The 25,374-nt window shown below is 39.9% G+C and overlaps 7 protein-coding genes across 7 annotated transcripts in view; 4 read left to right on the plus strand and 3 right to left on the minus strand.

Annotated features, from left to right (window-relative positions):
• Positions 1-1,018, minus strand: part of CBG14912 — a gene marked incomplete at both ends in the record, with an annotated part of 2,776 nt that extends 1,758 nt beyond the window's left edge. The window contains one exon of the mRNA XM_045242784.1: positions 944-1,018. Within this exon, the coding sequence (XP_045095556.1) occupies positions 944-1,018 (75 nt within the window). The remainder of the gene's footprint in view (positions 1-943) is intronic.
• A 1,362-nt stretch (positions 1,019-2,380) lies between these two features.
• On the minus strand, positions 2,381-4,205 carry CBG14913 (the record flags this gene model as incomplete). The annotated part of the gene is made up of 8 exons (XM_045242787.1): positions 2,381-2,542; positions 2,611-2,772; positions 2,820-3,120; positions 3,247-3,333; positions 3,394-3,653; positions 3,733-3,911; positions 3,958-4,057; positions 4,125-4,205. 8 exons carry the CDS (start codon positions 4,203-4,205, stop codon positions 2,381-2,383), a joined length of 1,332 nt encoding a protein of 443 aa, XP_045095557.1.
• Positions 4,206-4,896: 691 nt separating this feature from the next.
• On the plus strand, positions 4,897-6,511 carry CBG14914 (the record flags this gene model as incomplete). Its single annotated transcript, XM_002639049.1, has 5 exons — positions 4,897-5,041; positions 5,135-5,541; positions 5,600-6,139; positions 6,188-6,256; positions 6,311-6,511. 5 exons carry the CDS (start codon positions 4,897-4,899, stop codon positions 6,509-6,511), a joined length of 1,362 nt encoding a protein of 453 aa, XP_002639095.1.
• Positions 6,512-7,172: 661 nt separating this feature from the next.
• On the plus strand, positions 7,173-7,735 carry Cbr-dnj-21 (the record flags this gene model as incomplete). The annotated part of the gene is made up of 3 exons (XM_002639050.1): positions 7,173-7,295; positions 7,345-7,489; positions 7,668-7,735. 3 exons carry the CDS (start codon positions 7,173-7,175, stop codon positions 7,733-7,735), a joined length of 336 nt encoding a protein of 111 aa, XP_002639096.1.
• A 1,163-nt stretch (positions 7,736-8,898) lies between these two features.
• CBG14916 lies at positions 8,899-9,555 on the plus strand (the record flags this gene model as incomplete). Its single annotated transcript, XM_002639051.1, has 3 exons — positions 8,899-8,990; positions 9,040-9,367; positions 9,418-9,555. 3 exons carry the CDS (start codon positions 8,899-8,901, stop codon positions 9,553-9,555), a joined length of 558 nt encoding a protein of 185 aa, XP_002639097.1.
• A 494-nt stretch (positions 9,556-10,049) lies between these two features.
• Positions 10,050-19,040, minus strand: Cbr-unc-40 (the record flags this gene model as incomplete). The annotated part of the gene is made up of 14 exons (XM_045242804.1): positions 10,050-10,163; positions 10,211-10,669; positions 10,716-10,816; positions 11,541-11,630; positions 11,674-12,045; positions 12,092-13,421; positions 13,467-13,951; positions 14,278-14,833; positions 14,877-15,025; positions 15,252-15,312; positions 15,358-15,586; positions 16,969-17,149; positions 18,274-18,357; positions 19,028-19,040. 14 exons carry the CDS (start codon positions 19,038-19,040, stop codon positions 10,050-10,052), a joined length of 4,224 nt encoding a protein of 1,407 aa, XP_045095558.1.
• Positions 19,041-19,349: 309 nt separating this feature from the next.
• On the plus strand, positions 19,350-23,357 carry Cbr-npp-7 (the record flags this gene model as incomplete). The annotated part of the gene is made up of 8 exons (XM_045242808.1): positions 19,350-19,566; positions 19,598-19,758; positions 19,803-20,408; positions 20,492-21,163; positions 21,207-21,925; positions 21,961-22,941; positions 22,986-23,249; positions 23,297-23,357. 8 exons carry the CDS (start codon positions 19,350-19,352, stop codon positions 23,355-23,357), a joined length of 3,681 nt encoding a protein of 1,226 aa, XP_045095559.1.
• Positions 23,358-25,374: the final 2,017 nt, after the last annotated feature.

A 25,374-nucleotide genomic window follows, 5' to 3' on the forward strand; every position in this document is an offset into this window, starting at 1 on the left:
CGATTCGGGTGTCGTTCTTTTAGAGGTTTTACGGTAATTTAACTTAAAGTTGACTGGTTGGGCGGAGAGTGTTTACGGTATACCATACTTTACAAAATTAGGGCAATTACTCTTTGACTACACCACTCTTCGACTACACCTACTCTTTGACTCCACATTCTCTTTGACTACAAAGTCTCTTTGACTACATTTATCTCTTTGACTACACTTGTCTCTTTGACTACAAAGTATCTTTGACTACACTTTTTAAAATTTTAAAATTTTCTGCAGTTTTTGTGGGCGTTCTCACAGAATATAAGAAGAATTTGAGCCTAAGCCTATAATTTTAAACAAAAAACTGACAATTCCAAAAATACATCACAGTGAAAAAAGTACTGAAATTCGCGAAAATCAGCAAAATTCTCACTTTTTTTTCAGTCAAAAAGTACCATAAAACAAAAAAGTGTAGTCAAAGAGACTTTGTAGTCAAAGAGACAAGTGTAGTCAAAGAGATAAATGTAGTCAAAGAGATTTTGTAGTCAAAGAGAATGTGGAGTCAAAGAGTAGGTGTAGTCAAAGAGTGGTGTAGTCAAAGAGTAATTGCCCAAAATTAGAGCATCATTTTTGTAATGGATCACTTTTTTGCAAAGTTCCATTCTAATGAGACATGCCGTTTGTAAGCAAAAAAGTGCCGAAAACTAGCCCTTGTGTCAGTTTTTACCGCCTATCTCATTTGTGTGGATTTTGGCAAAAATGTCAATTACAAAAATAAAGCCCTGTTTTTGTTTATTATTTTCAGACAAATTGAAAAATTCTGGACTACTTTTTGGGGCATTGCGCTCGACGCTCGAGGAGCAAGAGGGACATGTATGCATTTATTTTCTATCAAATTTTTCTTTCATTCTTTGGTTTGGGTTTGCTTTTATTAGAGGAAATACTGTATTGTGAGTGGCTCTGTGTATACCTGGTTATGCCGAATCGCTGCTTCTTTAGTCATTTTTTCAATTTGTAGATGCCTTTGATTCGTGTCTTCCAACATCCGTATCACTTCCAGTTCTTAAATTTCCAAATTATAGATTACTGTAATTAGACAAGAGCAGGTAACTATGGATTCGTATTCAACTATAGGACATCAGAAATTCAGAAATTCAGAAATTTGCAAATTCGCACATTCAAGTAATTGAAACTAGCACAATCCGAAAATTATTAGCTGAATATTGTAAAACCTGTAATAGAAGGGCTCTTTTAACTTTTAACTTTGAGGTTATATATCTCGGTTCCTGTAAAAGATATCAAAAATATGTCAACTAATGAAATACTTATCATAATATCAAAATCATTTTGCCAGTTACCCACTCTTTGATATCTTTGACAGAAACCGAGATATACGGGCTCAAAGTTAAGAAGCTTGAATGCCTTCTATTTCAGTGTTTACGGTAGACCAGTTCAAAAATTATTAGCTGAATATAGATTCAATTTTGTAGCTATTAAATCGGAACAACTCTCTGAAAAAGTTCATGCTGAAAATAAGAAAGTTGAAATTTCAATAAATAGTAAGAAACGGTTTCATGGGAAACTTGCCTGTCCATTGCCCATTGCACTGTACAATCGCAATTAAAATTACAATTGTTGTTTTCATTATTCCGATAGTTTCAAATTATCAAAATACAGAATTCAAACAGCAATTCAAAATTTGGTGATTTTATGAAAGCTGATGGCTATTCCAAACCAGTTGACACATACAAAACACACTCACAAAAGTGAATGCTGCTAGAGAGTGCTAAAAAGGGTTTATATGTATTATAGAGGATGAATACGCAACACAAAAAGTCACTTTCAATTGCTGCTTCTGTTCTCTCTAATCCTCTACTTACTTTCCCTTTTGCCACGTCATCTCCTTCAAACAATAGAAGAATCAGCTGAAAAAATGTGTTCATTGAAGTCTTGAAAGGAAACATTTTAGAACAAAAAAATATATCATTGGGGATAAAGCGGGGGAGGTAAAACTGTTTTTCTTCGTTGAACATGATCAGAGGTGTAAAGCAAAGAAAATAGGGGAAAGGGTTAGGTTTTTTGTAGGAAAGAATTGAATTATGCTGAGGGTGGTTGCAGTGAGGGAATCTGCTTAAAATGAAAAACAACATCTGGAATACCCGCTTCTAGAGATTGTCAAGAATGAATGATGAGGAAGAAAACTGAAAATGAGAAAACAAAAAGAGAAGGAACAATAAAAATAAAATAACTCAATTTTGTAATAGGGATTTTTCACTGAAACTTTCTCACTGAAAGCAAAAATCTTGAAAACAATGCAGGCGGTGTAAAGTGGGAGGCATGTGTACCGGTGAAAAAGAAAAAAAAACATGATTATGAGATGTAGTTCAAAATTAAAAGAAAATGTTGGTTAATGAATAACCAGCTGAGTGATATTATCATGTTCGTGTCCGTGAGAGTGTCCATGGGGACTTTCGAAAATTCTTATTCCACCGATGAGCGCAAAACCGATGAACATGACAAGCAGCTTTAATAGGTTCGGATGTTCATTGTCTCTTTCGTGGAGGAGAACCTGGAAAAAAAAATTATATTTCAAACAAAAATTATGAATATTTAAAACGTGCAAAGAAAGTGACATACCTCAAAGAAAGTAACATAAATGAATGTTCCAACGGCAAGTCCTTGTAAAACGACAACGGTCGCATCTTTCCAGAGAGTATCTTCTCCAGCGGAAGTAATCACTAGGCCAATCAATGCGCCGAGTGGAGTCATCGAAGCCAACGTGACGATGGATATAATTACCTGAATTCAGTTACCAGTAAAACTTTACATTTCCGTTTTTCAATTACCCATTTGATTTGGTGAGCATGAGTACGGAACAATTGGAGGCCAACCGAAAAGGCGACTATCAATTTGTGAACCATGAGTGAGGTGAACAATGCGATGATCGCGTTTTCTCCACTGCCAACTCCAAAAGCAAGTCCTTCAATTATTGAATGAATGCTGAGAGCCAACACGAAAGTGATTGATCGAACTCCATGAGAATGGGCATGAGGACGAGATTTCATGAGGATTGGAGGATCTTCGTCAATTGCTTCGCAATTCGTTTCGCATCTTTCCGGTTCAGCAAAAGCAACCGGAGCGAAGGTACTGGAAATAAAAAATATATAGAAATGCTGATTCCAGTGGGAAATACGAGAGATTGGACTACAGAGGAAGGAACTTTAGAATACGTCGAGAAACAATAGGAGAGTTTTAAAGACACAATTAAGCTACCATTCACTTCCTTGATCTTCTGACCCATTAAAAGTGCTACCATATGAAGAGTAACGATTTCGATTACGAGTTATTCGTCTTCCCAACCTGTTATTTTTTAAAATGTGACGACCAGATTCTATTTCTCATGAACAAAAGTAGACTCACTGTGTAGCGTTTGCAGTACATTCATTGGATCCTTTACGCTCGTGAACAGTCAATGGACAATGTGTTTGACAGTGCCCTTCACCTTCTTTATCCACTGAAATTGCTCGTTTTGTCGAAGTAGCAGTGAGTGCCGTAGTTTCGTCAGCTGAAAAATTATTCGGAAGATTTGGATGAGAATCTGACTGCGGCTTGTTACTAACCAATATTCTCTTGATTCTCTTTTTTTGATTCCTCCACCGCACTCTCCACCATACAACATCCTCCTCCAACTTCAATCGGTGGAGTCTGCTCGTGATGGTGATGATCATGTCCGTGCCCTCCATGCCCATGGCCATGAGCGAAAGATGGAATCATCATAATGACGACTTCTTCGAGGAAAAATATTAAAAAGAATCCGAGGCAAGAGAGGAGTTCGCTGTATGGATAGCCAGTTGTGTCCCAACCGTAGTGACTAAGACTGCGCATCTTTTCCTGGAGTTCTGGGAAAAGATGAAGGAAGCAGGTGGCAAGGAAGACACCTGGAAAAATTAGAGTGAAGAAACAATAAGAAGCTTGAGGAGAAACCTCCGGAGAAGCATGTCAACAGGCAGAGAACCAATGAGACATGCTTGTGTTTTGAGGAGCTTTGAGCGGTGGCTGCTTCGTGTCGTAGCTTATGAAGAACCTGGAAAAGTCTATTTATCTCTGCTTAAAAACCATATATTTTTATTTCAACAACATATGAAAAATACCTTTAGAGGCGACATTCCAACGATGAACGTTAAGACGAACATGGCGAGCATAAGCCCCAATTTGAGCACGAATTCGCTCATTTTAGCTGAAAATTCATTTTTTCTGTCGAGCTGTTTTAAGAAAACGAGTGCAAAAAGAGAATAAAGTTGATAAGAATAAGGTAAAGAACAGTGCGAAGAATTGCAAAACTTGGGAAATTGATAAGACCCATCGATTTAATCTGTTCTCAGCTTTGATTGACTCCAAGCAACAAAGCGATACTTAAAGTGTATTTTAGAAGTTTTAGTTTTGAGAAACAGCGTCAATATAAGAACCAGAGTACAAAAGGTATCGAAAACGGGTCGGGTTTATGCAAGCAAAGGCCTTTAGGCCTGCGACGAATAGCCTAAATCGGCGCAACGACACTCCGATATAACGGGCGCGCGCTTTTTAGCAGTGAGAAAATTTGTCGAGTTTTGAAAAATTGCATGTCTAAATTGGTTTATTTTGTTTGTTCAAAGCTGTCTAAACTATATTTAAATAGTTTGAATAATTAATTTGAAATATAGTTTTAAAATACGAAAAAAAATCAATCTTAATACTTATGTCCGAACATATTCGAAGAAAGATCTGAAAGGACAGAACATATTCGCGCAAATATCTTCCTTCCTTCTCTTTTTTCCTTCTATTAATCTTCTGAAAATTGTCTATTTCTTTTTTATTATCCTGTTTCATCATCTCGCGTAACTCTGAAGGAAGTACAAATTGCAGTAGTCTTCATCGCTTGTTTCTATGATTCCAACGTCGCGTAGACAGCGATACTTTCGCCCCAATTCGCCGCCAGTGTCCGCCAATTCATCTTCAGTAGGCAGCTCATCAGGTGACACTCATCGACCCATGAACGTGCTAGAACAAGCGGAGTTAGTCATCGATGGAGGTGAGTTCTTGCGATGAAGTAGGAGTGATTTTCAAGCTGGCTGTATCCTCACAGACAACAGTTTTTAATAAGCTTTTAATCGATGTTTTTAAGGGGACGATCAACAAGTATCTCATGAGGAGATCGTAGACGATGGTACCACTGAAATGGTCGTCGATCACCACGGACACCACCAGCAACAACAACAGATACGAGGAAATCAGATACATCATCACCAAGTTTATGACAACAGACAGCCAACAACAACTACCGTATACCAAGTACATCAGCAGGCCCAGCAACCGCAAGGACAACCTCGTCGTGCTATTGGAAGACCATCGTTACAAAGACCACAAAACTATGGAACAAGTCCGATGGATATGGTGCAAAAATTGCAGAATAAGAATGTGTATATGCCACAACAAAGACCGCAAACTAGGATCTCCCCGGCTGGAGCAAGAATTGTCAGTTTTGCTGGAAGGAAAAGAGATAATCCAGAATCATTGCCACCAGGAGTTAAGGTTTGGTCATAACACATAACTGTGACAATTTACAAACTCACAAAACTGAATATTACAGAAAATGAATATCGCCTCCACACGTCCTCACCCCATTTCACAACTTCAGTCTACACAACAACAACAACAAGTTCAACATCAACAAGCTCAACAACAAGTAACCCAAAAGAGTCATCAACCAGTGAAGGTTGTTCGATTAGCTGCTGGTGGAGCTCGTGCTAATCCAACAGCATCAGAGCACGCTCTTATTGAACTAGAAGCCAACATTAAGCAGACTATTGAAGACTCGAAAGTTGACATGGAAAGGCTGCGAGAACTTCAAGAGGCCGAGCTCACACAAGACGATTATCATCAATATCTGGGAATGTTATTGATGGATTTGGAAAGGGCTAATGAGGCAAATTCGACACTCAACAATTATTACCGCGAGCGTCAGAGGCACGAGAAGACAATCAGTGATGCTCGCGAAGTGGCGTTTTCAGCAAGAATCAGACAATTGGAGACGGAAAATCGGAAGCTGAGAGATTCGGTTCATGCAATGTATTGCGCGAAATTCAATGAAGCTGGTGGACATAATAACATGTATCGTGGGGATCATATGGTAACAAATTCTGAAAATTGTCAATGCACCTAATGGTACAAATTGCAGGGCCAAATGATTGTCGAGCAAGAAGAGCATGTTGTAATTGAGGGACATGGGGATAATAATCAAGAAGCGGTAGGATAAAATTTATATATTTTTTTCGATTAACAAAGTTTTTCTCATTTCCAGGAAGAAGTTCCACAGGAATGGATTGTTGAGGAGACTGTCGAAGAGCATCGTATGCACCTCGAGGAGCTGGAACCACAAGACCACACACATCTTGTTGATGATCAACAACATCAAGAAGATGATGCTGATGATAAAGAGAAGGCGTTAATGGTTCGAAACGATCAATTTGGTGGCGCTGGAACTTCGGGAGGACCTAGTTAATCGCTTCGAACGTCATCTTTTTAATTTTAATTTTTTTCTTTACTCACGGATTCCTTATCACTTTTAAGCCGAATGGTTTCCAACTTTCAAGAGAGCAGTGTTTACTGTTCTATCACTTTTCAATTTTTTTGACAAATTTTCTGAATTTCCAAAACTTCCCTGCCAAGGTTCTTCACTATTTACCATTGGCTTCTTTCGCTTCTCTTTTATGAAAGAATCAAATTCGTTTCACTCTTAGGCTATTACCAAATTACATTATTACTCTTTTAATCTTATGATTTCGTATCACAATTCTTCCCGTTCATTCTGTCAGATACTCTTCGCAAGGTGGCAATCTACATCTGAATCTCCGAATCCAATAAAAGTGACTATTAAGTGCTTTTCCCTTATTTTTCGGTGTCTGTATTATACAGGAATTGATATTTTTCTCTAGCAATTTCTCTTGTTTTTTCTTACATTTACGAACTCATGAGAATCCGCATTTTCAAGTAGAGTCCTTCGGAGGTCTCGTCGCTCGTCGGATGTGCTAGCCTTGTTTTGTTATGCACAGTTTAGGCAGTTCTGAAGTTCTGAGAAAAAAAACAGAGATTATAATATCGGTCTATCTATAAGCTTAACATCGATGCATTACGTACAAAAATTCTTATTTTCAGAATCAAAAATGACAGGAGGCCTAATAGCAGCTGGTTTGGGTCTTGCCGCAGTTGGATTCGGTGCTCGATACGTGTTGCGGAATCAAGCATTGATTAAAAAGGGAATGGAAGCATTGCCAGTTGCCGGAGGAGTATATCCTTTATCTATCATTTTTGAAACAACGTTCGCAATGTTTTCAGCTGAACAGTTATTATCGAGGAGGATTCGATCAGAAGATGTCGAGAAGTGAAGCAGCTAAAATCCTCGGAATTACGCCGTCAGCCAAGCCAGCGAAAATTAAAGATGCACACAAAAAAGTGATGATTGTGAATCATCCAGATAGAGGTGATCTAGACTTTTTTCGAAATAAACCAATAAGAAAAGAAAACAGAGATCTGCCCTCTTTCCTAATCCTGCTTTCCACTCTTTTCCATTTTTTTTCTATTTTCTTCCCATTAAAAATGCAGTGCCACGCTCTAATGAGCTCAAATGATTGAGAGACATTACTTCTTCTTTCTTTCAGGAGGATCTCCATATTTGGCCGCTAAAATCAACGAAGCTAAAGACTTGATGGAGTCAACGAAAAGCTAATTTTTATCTTTTTTTTCGATTCGTTAATTGTAGTTTTGAATATTAGTGTTTCTCGTTTTGTCTCGAATAAAAACATCTTTTTTCTCTTAAATTTTTGTTCTCAACTCCGATAACGATTCCGGTGACTCATTGTTTTTTGTTGCTTTTTTTTTCGATATATCCCATGGGATTCCTTTCTAGCCATTTATCCGTTTTTCTTCCTTCTGCCATAAATAGTATTACCGAGTCAAGGCCAAATTTGCCATCTTCTGGTTTTCGAACTCTAATTTTGCAATTAATAATTTGGAGTCCGAAGTTTGCACTATCACCTATCTTATCACTGTTACTATTGATTTCTAGAAGTTTCTGCCGTCTTCTCGTTCAACCAACTGATAAGCAATAGTATTTAGACCTTGCGTTTCGTAAAAAAAAACATTTTTTAAACCGACTTCTCTGCCTTGTTTTTAATGGGGTTATTCATGACATAAAAAATATATTTTCTTGTATTTTTTTAACACAAAATATTAATGCATGCATGCGAAAAAATGTATTTCATGTATTTTTTCGTATTTTTTTGTATTTAATAAACAAATCATGAATAACCCCATAAAAGAAGCTTAACGTGAAAGGAGCATGAAAGGCAAATGGACGGCGAGAGAGACCTAATTTGATATCTCATCCATCTCATGCACCGACTCTCCTCTTTTTCCTTTTCTTTCAACTACACTTCTCCTATTTTTCCGTTTTGTGTAACTCATTTTTTTTTCTAATATTTCTTTTTCTATATTTTTGTTTTAGAGAGTAATGTTGACAAAGTTTTGAGGCTTAATTGTTCATTTAGAAGAGGAACAGTTCTAGAATTCAATTTTTAGCACAATAAACTTATTTTGAGCCGGTCATTTTCAGCCAAAGTATGCTTATTTTTAGCCATTTTTTTTCATCATTTTTAACTGATTTTAGACCAATTTTAGAGTTTTGTTTTCTGAATTTCTGTAGTTTCGTTCAATTTAACGTCCAAAATCATCTCAATAATTGTCAAAAGTTGTATCTGTGAAGATGTAAATAATCCCTGATCATTGAAAGTTCTCAAAACCTTTTTCTTTTCTAGGTCTGATTCGAATGAACTGTATGTTGACTTTGTTTTTTTTTCAATTCTTTCGTAATTTCCGGATTTCAGTGCCATAATGACACTTCCACGCTTCGACCAAATCCGACCAAAAATCGAGGCGCACATCCGGGAGGTGAAGGATTTCCCCAAGAAGGGCATCAATTTCCGGTAAGACTTTGAAAAACACTCCACAATCAAAATAATGGCCAAAATTCAGTGACATAATGCCTCTGTTCACGAATCCTCAACTGGTCAACGAACTGTGCGTCGTCATCGCAGACCATGTTCGTCATACCGTTGGCCACGTGGATTCGGTTGCTGGTCTCGAAGCGCGCGGATTCCTTTTCGGTCCACAAGTGGCCATTCAACTTGGAGTTCCATTCGTCCCTATACGGAAGAAGGGAAAGCTTCCAGGTGCGACGATTGAGGCATCGTATCAAAAAGAGTATGGAGAGGATATTGTGGCGATTCAAGAAGGAGCCGTTAAATCAGGGGATATCGTTTTTCTGATTGACGATTTGTTGGCAACCGGGGGAACTCTTCGTGTAAGTTATTACAAATTAAAAGATAGTTTCAGAATACAGTAATATTTCAGGCTGCTGCTAACTTGATTCAAAAAGTCGGTGGAAAAGTGGGCGAGGCATTTGTCCTTATCGAATTGGCACCATTGAACGGGCGTGCTAAACTACCTGATGTTAAACTGACGACTCTTATCTCTTATGATAGTGCATAAGCTATTCCAATCATTCTACAAGATTATTTCACTTATTCTCAAGAGCTTTGAGACTCAAATATGTATCAAAATATAAAGAGTTTATAGATTGTTTCCTATTAAAAAAACCATAAATTTATTAAATTATATTATTGCAACAATTATTCAAATAGAAAGAAGGGGATACAAATCATGGAACATAAGGCGAAATCATGGATGAAACAATTAATCGATGCAATTATTTACGAATGTGATCTTTTTTGAATGAAATCATTATCAATTTGTAGTACCTCGTCAGATGCAAGTGGGAGCTGAAGATAAAATAGGGGGAACGGAAAGCTGCAGGGGGAAATGAAAAGGGGAAAACTGAAAAAGGACCGGAAAAGTGGTAAACATATAATTTTCTGTATTTACATGAAATATTTTGAGCTTAGCTTCAAACAGAAAGTACCGTAACATTCGATAAAAACTTTAAATTAAATAATTATGCGATTAAAGTGCTTTTATACTATTGATTATTTGTCCGTACTCGTATCAAGGTGTAAATTGTGCTGTAATTGTTGTAAATCATCTAGCATCGTGTCCAGACTCTCCAGATGTGCATTGAGATCTTCTGTAGAGTGAGAGGGCTGAAAATTCGGTGAATGAGATAAATTCAGATTCTAATGATTCTTACCAGCATATTTGCAACAATCTTATCACTACCAGTTGTTTTAACAGGCGTCGTCTCTCTCATCTCCATACATTCACCCTTTTTATCCGAATCACCAGCATCCGAGGAAGCAGAGCACGACGCAAACGGACTGTAGATGTTTGCCACATTGACACGTGGCTGAGCTGTGGCTCGTCCAACTGGAACCTGTCTTCCGCCAGCTGCAATGATTGTCGGTCTCATCGAACTTGTTGACGTGGCAGAGTGAGGAGGTGGTGGAGTAGCACCAGCAAGTTGAGTGAAGGAGCGAAGAGCATTGGCGGCCGAAGAATTAGGAGGTGTTCCACGTAGAGTGCGGTAACCGTCAATTACTGTGGGTGGGCCTGAAGGTGGAGCTTGCATAGGTGGCAGGGGAGGAGTAGAAGCAGATCCGATTGCCGAGGAAGATCCGTATGGACTGTCAAAGTCGATTTTGTGAATAGGCTGAAAATTCAATTCGCTTTTAATTGATTCATTGATCCCTGATTACCTGATGTCTTCCTGTTCCTGTATAAACCACTTGAGGTGTCCGTTGTCGTCCTTCCAAACTTTGTGAACTTTGATGATAGCTTCTAGTAAGGGTACCTTGACCTGAAAAGAATAACTATTTTAAGAGGCAAACAGGATATTGAATGAAGCTAATGTTAACTGTGTTAGAACTATTGAAAGTGAAAAAAGATGAGGTGAGACACATCGAATAGAGGGAAAATGTGAAAAATCACACTGTTGCTGTGAGTATGAATAGCAAAAGTGAGTGAAGAATAGAAATTTACAGCAAATCACACAAATGGAACGAAAAAAAAAAGAAAAAAAGACATGCTTCTTTATAAACGGACTCTACCAAAACTCTTATTTATAATTAAAATGAAAACACAACGTTTCGGTAGAGCGCATTTATCTAACACTGCAAATTCAAAAATCCACATTCGGTACCCTGAACAGTTCCAGTGACGATTGCTTTCGCCCGCTGCACAGGTCTTTCAATTCGAACTCTCGTGGCTACCAATGATTCCACTGGCTCCTCATCTTCATCTTCTGTTGTACCTATGGCTGAGCACATGGATTGGGCCATTGGAGTGCTTCTCGATCCACTATTGCCACGTTTTGGAGCACGAGGAGGTCTGGTGGTAGGATTGCCACTAGCCCCGTGTATGGAGCCATAAACCGAATCTGTTACAGAAATTGACTAGAAACATAGGAGAGAAACAAAGGATAGAGGGAAGAAATAGAAAATAAGGAGAGCAAGATTAGAGATGGATGAGAGCGTTAGACGGGTTGAAGTTCAACCTGTTTGAAGAGATAAATGGTTACATACCTTGAAGATGATGGTAGCGAGGAGTGGGAGAATCAATGTCTGCCGCTGTTAGATGTGCAGTGGCAAGACCGTCAACCATATAGTCAGATGCTGTAAATTCAAACATATTTAGGCATTCATGTGATGAAAGTACCTCCAGCTCTCATATGACTTCCAGTTCCGTTGATCCATAAATCATTGGGAGGTCCACCGATTCCGCCTCCAACTCCACCACTTCCACTCGTTTTCTTTGCTGATTGATATCCATTCTTTCTTCCACCGCCGCCGGATCGTTTCAAGCAGCACATGATAATAAGAATGAGTGTCAAGATGAGAATCAGAGCGAATGCAATCAGCAGCATTAGATAAAGCGGATTCGTTTGGAAAATCGACTGGAGTTGTTCGATTAGTGACACAGTATCGCCCATTGCGGAGCCATGACCACGAGGAACATTGCGGTCTCGTCCAGAAAGAATAGCACCACCGGATGGTGTGTAGCCAACGATTGACGAGAAAGGTCCATGGCCTGAAAACTTTAGAAATGAAGAACTTCTGAAGAACTGATATCTTACCTTTCTCATTCCTCGCTTGAATTTTGAAGAAGTAATTAGCTTTCGGAAGTAGGTTACTGACTTGATGTGATAGTTTATCTCCTGCCACATAGTTGATAGTCCAATCCTTATCCGAAAGAGACTCCCTATCCGTGTAAAAAACCAAATACTCTTCGATTTCTCCGTTTGAATACTTCGGCGGTTGCCAGTGAAGACTCGCTGAATGTGGATCCCCAGATTCAGCAGGAAGTACTGTAAGATCTCTGGGGGCGGAGCTTGGAGGTGCAGACCAAGTTCGGTTCCTTGCTGCCATTGACCATGTGCTGAGCTGCCCGTTCGACGCAACGGCTCTAACTGCGAACTCGTATTCTGTAGCCGGTCGAAGTCCTTCTACAGTTGCCCATGTTTCCGTACTATTCACATATCTGTGTTGGTTTCCGTCAACTGAAGTGCTGTATCTAACTGTGTATTGTGTGTTGAATGCCGACTCGTCAGACTCCGTCCACATAACACGTATTGATGTACCGGAAACTGCTTCTGTACGCAGGCCAACTGGAGTTGATTCGGATGATCCCAACTGGCCATCAGCGTCATCTGAATCCGAGTCTTCTGAGAAGTGTGGAGTCTCTCGTGACAATGTCCTCACAGTTTCATATATTGGAAATCCGGACCCCAAATTGTTGAAAGCTCGAAGAGATATCACATAATCTCTTTCAGAGCTTAGACGAGAAATCTTATACTGTGTTGTTGAAGCTGTGACTCGAATAGTTTCGGTATCCGGAACAGATAGACCCCATCCGATCTGGTATCCTCTCACTAAATTTTGTTCGTCTGCTGGCGGCAACCACGATACCAAAATGTAATCGATTCCTGCATGTGGCCGAATCTCTCTAGGAGCACCAAGTGTCCTTTCTTCCTTATCTTGTCCAGGAGTGTCCACTGCAACCCATTCGGAGAACGGTCCAGTTCCATTGTGATTTACAACAGCCATTCGAATCAGATATTGAGTATTCGGCTCTAAATTTCCCATGGTATACTCCCGAGACGTTGCATCGATGACAAGAGTGTTTCCTTTAGCACCACGGGCCTTCGTCTTATACTTCAGACGATATCCAGTGACCTCTCCATTCACTGAATATTTCTCTGGTTCATCCCATGACACACGAACGCTAGTGGAACTGTCAGCTTCTGCTTGAATGTTTACCGGTGGAGCTGATGGCTCATCGGATTGAGTTCGGATACGAACGGTGTCACTAGAAAGACCGGAACCATTAGCTCCTTCGGCTTCGATCCGGATTTGGTAACCAGTGTATTTATCCATTCCGTGTAGGGTGTAATGCGTGGTCGAAGTCTGAAAATGATAAATTCTATTAGTCACGAACGTTTAATCTCTTACCGTAATCAATGTTTCCTTCTCACTCTTTTCCAGCGGATCATGCGAATAATAGATTTTATAACGAAGAGCGGGTTGACCTCCAGATGGTGGACTCCACCGGATATCGATAGTTTCCGGTCCGGTAGCTGTAGCAACCAGAGAGGTGACTTTTCCAGGAACAGCTTGCTCTTTGTTTGTTGTAACTTTCAACGAATCACTGAACTTCCCCATTCCGGCTTCATTCTCAGCTGTCACTCGAATCAGATACATTGTGAATGGTTGAAGAGAAGTCAGCGTAGCCGATGTGCTTGATGAATTAATCATTCTCTCTCTATCAATTGAATTGTCTTTGTAGAAGACGTGATATCTCATAATGTTTCCATTCCTTTGCACTGGTGGATCCCATTCGACATTGATGAATCTTGATCCAGAAGATGTCGATCGAAGACCCAATGGGGCTGAAGCAGTCATTGGAACTCCCGAGGAAGCAGCCACAGATGACGAATCTGAAACATGGGGAAATGTTAAAAGAGAACTTGAATCTGAAGAAACACAGCAACACAATCCCTTGTTAAGAACCTAGAATACCCGTTTTAGCAAAAAAGAAAAGACAGCAGACGTTTTAGTGGAGCAATCACATGAGAGAAAAAATCACCATCAGATAACAGCTGTAATTTCCCAACTTTTCCAGGTTCATTGGTTCTGGCTGTATGCAATCCATGGCTAGCCAAATACGTCGGCCCTGGACCGAACAAAAAAATGTTATTTTTTCAATTAATTAAAGATTCTGCTGACTTCAGTTTCCAAGCTTTCTACAATAAACTGTACTTACCAGGAGCATCTACAAGTAGCTGAGCACTAGCTTGTTCACTTCCTACATCATTTTCGGCAATGCACTGATAGATGGCTTGGTCTGCACGGACGACTCCCAGAATACGGAGTCTGCTTGGTTCGATGACAAAGTATTCACTTCCGATGATTGCTTCACCATTCTTATACCAACTGACACGTGCTTCTGGACGTGCTGCAGCCGTGCCACATTCCAACTCCACATCAGCAGTTTCAACAGCAACTTTCGTAGCCGGTCGAGTGGTGATTCTAGGTGGTGCACGAACTTCAACAGATACTGCCCGGTCAATTGAGTCGTCATTGTTTGATGCACGACACGTGTAGAGTCCGGTGTCTTCTATAGATGAACGGGAGACCAAGATGGACGAGACACCAACACGACGAATTCGAACTCCGTCAACAATGATTTGTCGAGAGTCTTTGAGCCATCGAACCTGTGGACGAATGCGAGATGCTACGAGACACTCGAGTAGGAATTCGCCGCCTTGTTCAACAACTTGAAGACGTGGAGTGGTGATAAAACTTAATTCGTTAGATACCTCTCCTGCAAAATGTCTATTTTTGTACATCCTAATCCCAAACTTTCCTACCAATTGTAACTGCCAATCTGGCCGTTTGACTACTCCTTCTCTTTCCTGCTCCTTCCACCGTACACCTATACGTTCCCTCATGTCTTGACTGTACTGAGCTGATTTCAAGCGTGTTTGAAACTGGTAAAATGTGGTATTCTCCTGAAAAAAAAGACATTTTAATTTTGGGAAGAAAAAGGAAATTTAGATAAATTGAATTGGGTCATTTGGAAAAAAGACAATAACATCTGGTCATTTTTTCTACTCTTTTTTGGACTCCCCATCAATTTGGAAGAGAGCCCATCAATTTGGAAGAGATTTCCCTCGGGATAAGATGGGTTCTCATCCTTTTTTTCCTAAAAAGATCGACTAGCGGTTAACTCATTACCTCCATTAACTATCGGTTGGTCATTGTGAAGCCAGACCGCTGATGGTGTTGGTTTCGAGTTCTGAAAAAAATTTTAATTACAATATGAAGTCAAATATGCCCTCACAATTAGACAATGGAATGCGGTGGGTTGTCCCTTTGCGACAGTTCTATCAACTGGTTGTAACTCGAATTTCGATAAATCAGCCAATCGTAAAGTGGCTTTTCGACTCAGAAACGTCCATGTGTCGATTGCCAAATCGTTTTTTGATGTTACATGAACGGCACATTGATAGGTTCCTTCTTCAGCACTACTCATCGCTTCGATCCATAGTGATCCGTTGGACATTACTTTTCTAGAAATAGAGAGCATTCAGAGTTTTCAACTAAATTTTCAGATGCATCGCAGTTTATAATTTTCTGTGTTTTAAATATTTGCATTTCCACAAGCCTATTCTCCCATAGTCGTTTCTTTATGACCGAGCCCCCACACTCCCGCGCTACTGGTCCATATGGTTCCGGGACTCTGATACTTATGTCTCTGTGAATCCGTATGAGATGCTGTCTCGGTGTGTGTGCAATTGACAGATGGCTTGAATGTCTTAGTGCGCACGTAAATGTGAACTGCTCTCTGCACTCGCATCCGCTATGAATAACTACCAAACTTATTTATTATCAACAGACGGAAATTTGAAGAAGAGTAAAGCATCTCTCCCTGCATAAACCCACAATAATCCATGTTCTCTAACTTAATCAGATCTCAGTAATCTCCGTTCTTCAACCCTGACTTGATTGAAGACGTTTCCATTCGTCTACCATCACAAATTCAATGCCATTTTTCATACAGACTGTTACCACACCAAGAGCCTTGGACCTGTCAATCAACTGTCTTCCCGTTGTCTTAGTGCTTTGGCTGCTGTCTCCAAAAATACCGCTCTCTCTCTTCCCGCCTCTAAATTTCGATTCAATCTATTCCTTTTCTCAATGGCCATGAAAAGAAGATGAAGAGTATTCTAAAACGTCGTTGCTGCTTTTTTGTTTACCTAGTCAAACCAGAATATTGACGGTGGTTGCTTAAAAAGAAATTGAGTAGGATATACTAGACGGGATATACATGACAAATGACCGGAAAGAGTTGACAGACTATACTGACATTCCAGAATTTAGTTACAGGCGATTAAAGTGACGTCCGATAAGATTCTTGACGCTTAAAGTGACCAGACAGTGAATGTTTTTTCGAGCCACTAATGGCACAATGCTGTTTAGTATTTTTCACCGAATATGTAAATGATGGAAGAGCTCATCTTCACATAGGAATTTGACCAGCGAGTGTACACTTGTTTTATATACTATGTCGTCTAATCCTTTCATTCGACCAAAAGGAAGTACCACGGAATGACTTTGTATGTGTTTACATGTATATGTAAGGCCGTATAAAACGACGGAGGGAGAGAGCACTCTAGCTTATTCATGCATATGTGCATAGGACACTTAACCCATTGTCGTCTTCTTTGAAAGACTTTGTAACGAAGGGAAGCAAAAAATGAGCAATTGCTTTTGCTGAGCAATTTCGTAATATGTTTTTGGTTTCTAACTAAATATTAGACCAGTTATGAAATTTTGAGTTGGGAAATTCAAATAAAAATCTAGTTATAAAGATTCGGAAATCATTTGTATCGACAGTTAAAAAGTTGGGAACGATTAGCATTCTCAAAACCACAACATTCTAAAAACTTACATTCTCGATGACGACCTCTCGCTAAGCATAACTCCATCTCGTTTCCACTCAACACGTACTGTCTGAACGTATCTCTCATGAGCCAACACATAACTACATTCCAATAAGTGACTTGTGGATTCGGACACAGTGACATTCCTTCGCGGTTCCACTTCGAACTGGAAGCCAAGACTTCGTGGATCTGAAAGTTTGATTCAGTTTAGTTGCTGTATAAATTCTTCGGGTGTTTTTCATATCGAGGAAGTCTCAAGGATTTTATATGGCCAATTCACCTCGGGGGTGTAATAAATCTTTCATTATGCGGCATTCTCTCATACCCTAGAAAAACTTCTCTATTATTAAATTCTCGAAAAATGTATAGGAATGCAAGATTGTGACGCACCCGATTCTTTCTTTATTTTTCTGAATTTCATTTGCATTGTTTTCCCTCATCTCCTGAATTACTTGTGAGAAAGAACAATGACCCATTTTGCAATTGTAATGTGAAGGAATTTGGAGAAAAATTGGAGTCAATTAACCCATTCCGAGGTTTTCATTTTGCGTTTCCTCATTATTCAAATAACAAATAGTGGTTGCATCTCCTCAATGTAACGGAACGGGCAATACGACATTATGCAATCAAGGAACACACACAGAAGACACAAATGACGGGGGTCCTTTTCTTTTCTACTCCGATTGCCTCATCCATCAATTTTGTTAGGGAAGGGGACACACGGAGGAGAAGCCAATGGGATAAAAGAAGGATGCCATTTCATTTTCGACGTTGGTTCCTCTTTTCTGACTGCTGATGGGGTTGGTGGTTCTAGAGTTGTGTCACAATTCATTCGAAGAGAAAGGAGAGAGAAACAACATGAACGGGATAAAACATCGAGATTAGAATCTATGACTGACAAGCTGCTGGGGAATTCAGAATTTCAAGAATCCGAAACTGGTGAACTGGGAATTCAGAAGACGTCGCAAATTGACAAAGTGCAGTTCAACAATACTTGATACATAGAGTTGACTAGTGTATGAAAGCACTGACTTCCTATACTAGTTGAAAAAAAGAAATTTGGAAAAAGAACTCTCTGTACAAAGTAATCGAACATTTGAGAGTATTGCAGTTACTTTGCTACAATCTGTTTTTTCTTCTAATTTTTCTGTATTCAATCACTAGTATGCAGCAGACTGTCTCCTGTCACCAACACAGTTGGATTTATGAACATGGCAGATGGTCATAAATCAATTAGGTCCATGAGGAAATTATTGGAGAATATTTGAATTTTTTAAAACATTTTTTTCAGCAAAAACAACCGAAATACTCACCATTTTCTGTAGACCTCCTATGATGCTTCCTTGTTGTGGCAAGTGTAGTGGACAAGTAGACTGTCAAGATTATGAGAATGTAACCTGGAAAATGCACAAATATTAATTTTAGATTTCAGCCGGATAACTGTTTAAAAACAGCTGCTTGTTTCTCTGTGATTAGAATTAAATTAAGACCTTTCCAAATTTTATCAGCAAAACTCGAGAAGCATATTCGCTGATAAGAATATTCTTTAGTATTAATGAAAAACGTACCAAAGTGCTGCAAATTCATTGTGTGATGATTATGTATCCCTTTCTTCTCATCCTATATTGAGCAATTGATGTTTCTGAAAACAATTTTATTATTTTTACCAGAATCTCTTTCATTCATAATTCAAAGAAAGATTTAGGAATATTCAGAACCACAGCAAAAAATTATTCAAGCATAATTTTTATTCTAATAAATAATCAATAGATGCAGAAAATTTGAGAACAGTGCTCAAAGAAAATGCTGAAACGTCTTCAGAACTGCTCCAGAAGCGAGTGCGGGTGTCCGGCGGGAAGTGGGTGGGGCGAAACTGGACACTGGCTAGTTTCTCTGTCGTCTCTCAACCGAAAGTGCACACTCGTGCCGTCTGCACTCTCACCTCACCAGTGCCGTTGGATGCGTCGCGTGCGCGCAGCGCTCACACTCGGATATTTTTCATTTTAATCACCTTCGCGCCCATTTACGATTTGAATTGCTTTATCGATTTTCATATTTTCTTCTAACAGTCACAACCCATTTTTTGATTTAGATCCTTCAATGTTGAATCCAGTGTCTATCATTTGTAGTAAATATTCAGATTAGAATGAGTATGGCCTATTTTTCGAAAAATTTCGCTTTGAAATACTCCCTTGTTTTATAGTCCCCCAATTCTTTTTGACAGTGGAAACTCAATCTTTATTGTATTTCTAGGTCAACCCGGCTTATTTTTCTTCAAAAAAGCATACGAATGAGCTTCGCATTAATTCCTGTCTGACTGTCTTTTGCAATATTTTCAAGTCCACTCACTTCCGATAAAAAAGTTCTATCTTAAAAATTAATTTCAGATATGTCGGATAAATCGGGAGGATTCCTCTCATCGGTCAGCCGATTTTTCTCAGGTGGTAGTGCCAGCAAGAAAACTGCCACTTCCCCGAATTCCCCTTCCAGCGGAGATGGATCTTCACCAGCATCGCCGTCTACTGCTCCTCCAGCAACATTTCTTAGAGATATCATAGGCGTTGACAGCGAATCTACTGAAGCTTCAAGTGAGCTCGAAAAACACCGTTAGTAAGGAATTAAATATGTTTCTTCTAGATGAAGTTGCTGTTGATACTACACAAAACGCTCGAATTGGATCACGCCTTCGTTATCTAAGCCCTTCGGCTCTTGATCGAAATGTTGATTCATCGAATGGATTACAGATTGAAGTGGACCCAGAGCAAGATATTTTTTTCAATACACCATCCATTTCAACCGTAAGTCAACTTTTAAAAACGTATCGAATTATTTGAATTTTCAGAATCGCAAGCGACAGTTAACCGAATTGGAGCGACAAGATCTTCCACATTCATTCCGAAGTGATAGTGTGAAAAGAAGTCGGTATCTGAATCGTTCATTGCTCGAGCCAACACTCAAAGGAACTTTGACAAATGATCGTCGCTTAGATATGTCGTGGTGTGGAGGCGTGACCGGAAATCACTCTCCGGCTTCGAGTGTCACTAACTTCTCTCTTTTGAGTCGTCGCAGCGGGGCAACGACAAATGGATCGTTGAGTAGCCGAACACAAGAGATATTCAAGCGGTTAGAAAACGCCAATACTCCAGCCAAAGATGTTCAAAGAATGACTATGTTGCGTGCAGGTCTTTCTCGACCAGAAAGCTGGGGACCAAGCCAGAGCCAAGACCGAGACACATCATCTATCGCCACACCACCACCGCCACTGAAAAAAGCCGGAGACGCGATTCCATCGCGAATTCAGTTAATATCGAAGTCCTTGAGCACGTCAGCTCGACGAACTCCATATTGGACAGATTTAACTCGCAAAAGGACTATATCTAGAAATGGTGATAATGCATCGGAAAGCAGCTCATTAAAAATGTTGAATGGGACTCTAGCTTGTACAGAGGTAAGTGAAAAATTCCGTTTTTTTGTACTTTGTTGATATTCAGTCTGATGCTATTCTCAGTATATTTGATAATTTTTTTTCAGCTGAGCTCGGTTTTCTCCCTAGATCCACCAGCTCCCAAGAAGATGGCGAGTTCATCATCTTCTATTTCAACAGCGACGATGAATTCGACGAGTAGTAGGATTTTGAAAGGCCCAGATGGAAAACCCGTAAGCCGCAACACTTTCAAACTCACTGACGATCTTGTGGAAGAAAATGATGACTCACAGAAACTTCCTCCGATTCCAGAGAGTCTAACCAACGCGCAAACCCTGAAACTGGCTCCAGAATCCGCTCCAAAGCGTGGGTTCCTCGATAACCTTTCCTTTTCGTTTAGTGCACCGTTAGATGTGGTAGCCGCTGTGGGAACTGCTAAAACCGCCAGCATTGCTAGTTCTATAAGATCGTCATCAGAATCGAAGGAAGTCGACAGTGATAGCGGAGAATCAGTAGATAAACCAACATCAGATGGTAGCTCGGATGAGTCGGGAGATTCTGATGATGATGGATTAGATGAGGTGAAGGAGTCTCGCCCACAAACGTCTGCGGATACTATTACAAGTGCGGAAGGTTCATCTAACCAAAGCTCGAAGGATTCGTCACCAAAAACTGCGAAAGATGTAGACCCGATTGCTCCTTCTGTTGTTCCAACGCCAGTTGTTTCTTCTGGTGTTAAATGGGTTTGCCAAGTGTGCTACTGTAGCTGGCCAGAATCTGTAAGTTCAGCGATCAAGTATTCCAAATATTTTTTATTTTTAGGATTCTAAGTGTGGAACATGTGAAGCACCACGAGAGGGAAGCAGTTCTGCGGCTCCGGCTCAAAAGAAATTGGTATCGAACATAAGTTCTTTTGCTCCACCTTCATCTTCTGGTTTCAAGTTCGGATTTGGAGGATCCTCATCGTCTGCTTCTACGGCGACAACTTCGTCTTTTACTCCGTTTGGAAGTGCAGCACCATCAAAACCAACCGAAGCGAAATCAACTCCCGCCGTGGTAGTAATCACAACCACCCCAACCGTTCCAGTTGTAGCTCCACCAACTGCAGCTCCAATCATTCCACCAACTGCAGCTCCAACAATTCCACCAACTGCAGCTCCAACAATACCACCACCTTCAGGCGATCGTGTTGATTGGATTTGCCCGACCTGTTGTGTTTCAAATAAAGCTACAGACGATAAGTGTATCGCCTGTAGTCATGTGAAATACCCTTCTGCTACGTCGTCGAACGTCTTCGGAAACAGAGCGTTCAAGCCTTCTGCGGCAACTGGCGGCATCCTTTTCGGAGTTGGTGGAGGAACTGTAACCACGTCATCAACCACACAGCCAGTGTTTGGATTCGGTGCCAAGCCTACTTCTCCAACAGTTCCAAATCCAACGTTTTCTGCACCACCCGCCACATCTCAAGCTGCAGCCCCTAGTCAAGGATTCGGTATTAGTACAGAAAATCCAACTACAACAACAGAAAAAGCTCCAGAGTTGCCCAAACTGTTGGTTCTATTTTCGGAAATTTGAGTAAGCCAGCGGAATCGACAGCTCCAAAACCGGATTCGACTGCCGCCCCTATTCCAACACCTCACACCTCCTCCTTGTTTGGAAACAAGAGTCTCTTCGTAACAGCGAAGGCTGCTGAGCCTGCAAAAGAATCAACGTTAAGCATTTTTGGGAAGAAGGAAGTATCTACACCCTCCGTAACTCCTGCAACATCGTCAACATCATCAACATCATCAGCCCCACCTGCTTCATCTGCTCCACAGACGTCCTTATTTGGAACTTCCACGACGTCATTTGGAGGAGCCTCTTTATTTGGTGCCTCGAAACCAGCCGTCGAGCCTTCGAAGCAACCTCCAACTTCGTTTGAAAAACCATCGTCCATTTCTTCTACATCTAGTGATGTGCCGAAAGCAAGTATTTTTGGAGCTGTGCCATCATCGTCGACAGCGCCTCCTGTTTCTTCCACAACATCTGGTTTGTTCGGTTCCGTACCTTCATCGACTACAAGCTTGTTTGGTGCGGCATCAAATAACTCTGGCGGCCAATCACTTTTCGGAGGAAAACCGATCCAATTCGCTTCAGAAGTCGGCACAACTACAACTGATGGAGGAGCTCCAGCCAAACGTGGATTGTTCAGTTCGGATTCATCGAAGCTTTCATTCAGAAGTGATCAGAAGGTTGATCCTCCAAAGTTTGGTGGTTTCGGTGGTTCGACAACTTCGTCCGCTGCATCATCATCTACTGGACCTTCCATCTTCGGAACAAGTTCAGGTGGATCATTGTTTGGAGCAAGCAACAACAATACCAATACTTTCAATGCACCAGGAAGTACTTCTGGAACTGCTCCTCCACCAGCGTTTGGTAGTAGCTCCTCTACTCCTTTCGGGGGGTCATCGTCGTCTACTGGTTTCGGTGGTTTCAACAGCACACCAACTCAGCCCGGAATGTCTACCAGCTCATCGTCAACCTCATTGTTTGGTCAACATCCACCTGATTCTACAAAGTAAGACCCACATTTTTTGTTTCAGCTGTATCTTCTTTTTTCAGTCCGTTTGGCGGAAGTTCTAATACCAACGGTTCTTTCAACTTCGGGGGCAATAATCAATCATCTACCGGAGCTCAAGGTGTGTTCCAGTTCGGTGCTCCAACATCTCAAGCTCCCCCTGCTGCACCTGGAGGTGCATTCCAGTTCGGTGCCCCAACAGCTCAAGCTCCACCTGCAGCACCTGGAGGTGGATTCCAGTTCGGGAACAATTTGTCAGTGCCACAGCCGCCTGTTCCTGGAAGTATGGATAATGCATTTGCTTATCAGTGAGTTAATTAGACATAGTATGGATTATCATATGGTCTCATTTCAGAGCTCCAAGTAATGGTAGTCGGAAAATGGCCATGGCTCGCCGACGTAACATTAGAAAGTAATCGATCTATTCGTCAACCCAATTAAAAATTGTTGTTGTAATCATACCATTTCCATTGTTTTTCTTTTTTCCCCAGCAATTTGGTTGAATTTTTGTTGTGTCTTGAGAGAAAAGTAACGTTTAAAACATATCCGTTTTTTTCAGTCAAAAATTAAACCGTTCAATTTCGTTCGTTCTTCTTCATGGTTAACCAGATTCAGATTTTTCTTTAGGGGCCAATATTGGTCATGAAGTGTCCTCTTCTCTCACACAACATTTTCCCAAATCGTTTTGCTCTCATTCCCTTTTGTTTCCGGTAATATTTCTTTGACGAACCCCGAGTATATTTTTCATTTATTATTGTTATTATCAAAATTATCCCCTCTGTCATAATTTCTATCCCCTTCCCAACTATTAACCTATCTTCCTTCCACCCCATCTATTAAAAAAGCCAGTAAAAGGCAATTTTTAGTTATATATTCCAAATATATTTTTCTCCAAAAAGCCCGCGCCGGTCCTAAATTTCTGTGAGCCTGATATCATTTCAACTCTAAACCCGTTCAATTATTGTTGTCCTTATCTATCACTCGAAGGTCTTCTCCATACAAACTCTTTTGTTCTCATTTCCTTAACCGTTTTGCCCAAATCCACCCGAACATTTCCAGTGATTTTGCTCAAATTAAAAAAAGACAACTTTCAAAAACAGCTCTTGTTCCCCTTAGTTTGTGAATACCCCCGTCCCGATAAATAGGCCAATAATGTATCGTGATTATCTGAAACTATATGCAGATAATACGTAATTCGGAGCTCCGCTAGTAGTCAATTAGACCCTTTACCTAATCATATCGTTTGTTGTTTTTTATCCGAAGTCTTTATTCATATTTAGTTTCGGAACTGAGATTTTTATAGTTTCCTCTAATGTTTTTCAAATTTTAACAATCATATTGATGTTTCCGTCCCTTCTCCCAACAATCCACCCCTTCAAACTTTTTTTTGTAATCGTCTACAAGCGAAAAATAAAAAGGTGTGAATATGTCTAATGTTGCAATAACATGAACATTTTTTGGAGCTCTCTAGGAAGAACAAACAAAGACTTACAGTGTGAAGAGTCGCGGGAGCAGTAAAAGCCAATAGACACAGTATTTAGTATTAATCTTTCATTAGAATTTTCTAGAACACAAGCAATATGTATTTTGACAGGTAGATGTTGATAAAAAGACTGCAAATGCGAATAAAAAGGAAAAGGAAGAAGAATAAAAACGACGAATTGTGAAGAAAAAGAATGAATGCGATGGGAGAAGAAGTTGTGATATCTTATCTCTGTTTTCTAAGAATGTTTCACAAATTCCTTCTTTTTTGCGATATTTTTATATGGGTCAGATCTGAAAATAGTCTCACAGATGCCTTTTTAGATTCTGAGAATATAAGTTTTCAAGTTTCAAAACTTCGTTGCAATCAAAATCAATGATATTTACACTAATTAGTACTGATAATCAAATACTAAAGCACTATTTTGAAATTGAAACTGACCCCAAAAACACACATAGGACCCTGTAAATACATATTAAAAACCAATAAAAAAGAAAAGTCCATAAAAAGAGAACAAATTACATTATATACTAAATTAATAATGATAATCAAAACTATCAACTGACACACTGATTTTTATCAAAAACTGATACTTAACATATACACAAAAGCACTATGACTGCGCTCAAAACCAATAAAAAACTGAACAATCTATAAGAAAGAGAATGAATTAGATTACTGTTGCAACTCGACATTTATGGACCAAATTGCTCTCCAATGCACAGAAACTTATTCTGAAACAAATTTTTGAAATTGAGATGAGCGATTCAGAATTATGCCATTAGACTTTCCAACTAAAACTGGACGCCTTACAGAAACTTGGTTCGGAGGTCTAACGAAGTACTGTGTCGTCTCTAAACGCATTTTCCGAAGAAAAAGCGCAAAATGATATACTTTTCTTGTAAAAACCCCGATTAAATTGCGCCGAAGGCGCACTAGCTTGCTGGGGA

Source organism: Caenorhabditis briggsae, assembly GCF_000004555.2.
Source record: "Caenorhabditis briggsae complete genome, chrI, whole genome shotgun sequence".
Lineage (NCBI taxonomy): Eukaryota > Metazoa > Nematoda > Chromadorea > Rhabditida > Rhabditidae > Caenorhabditis > Caenorhabditis briggsae.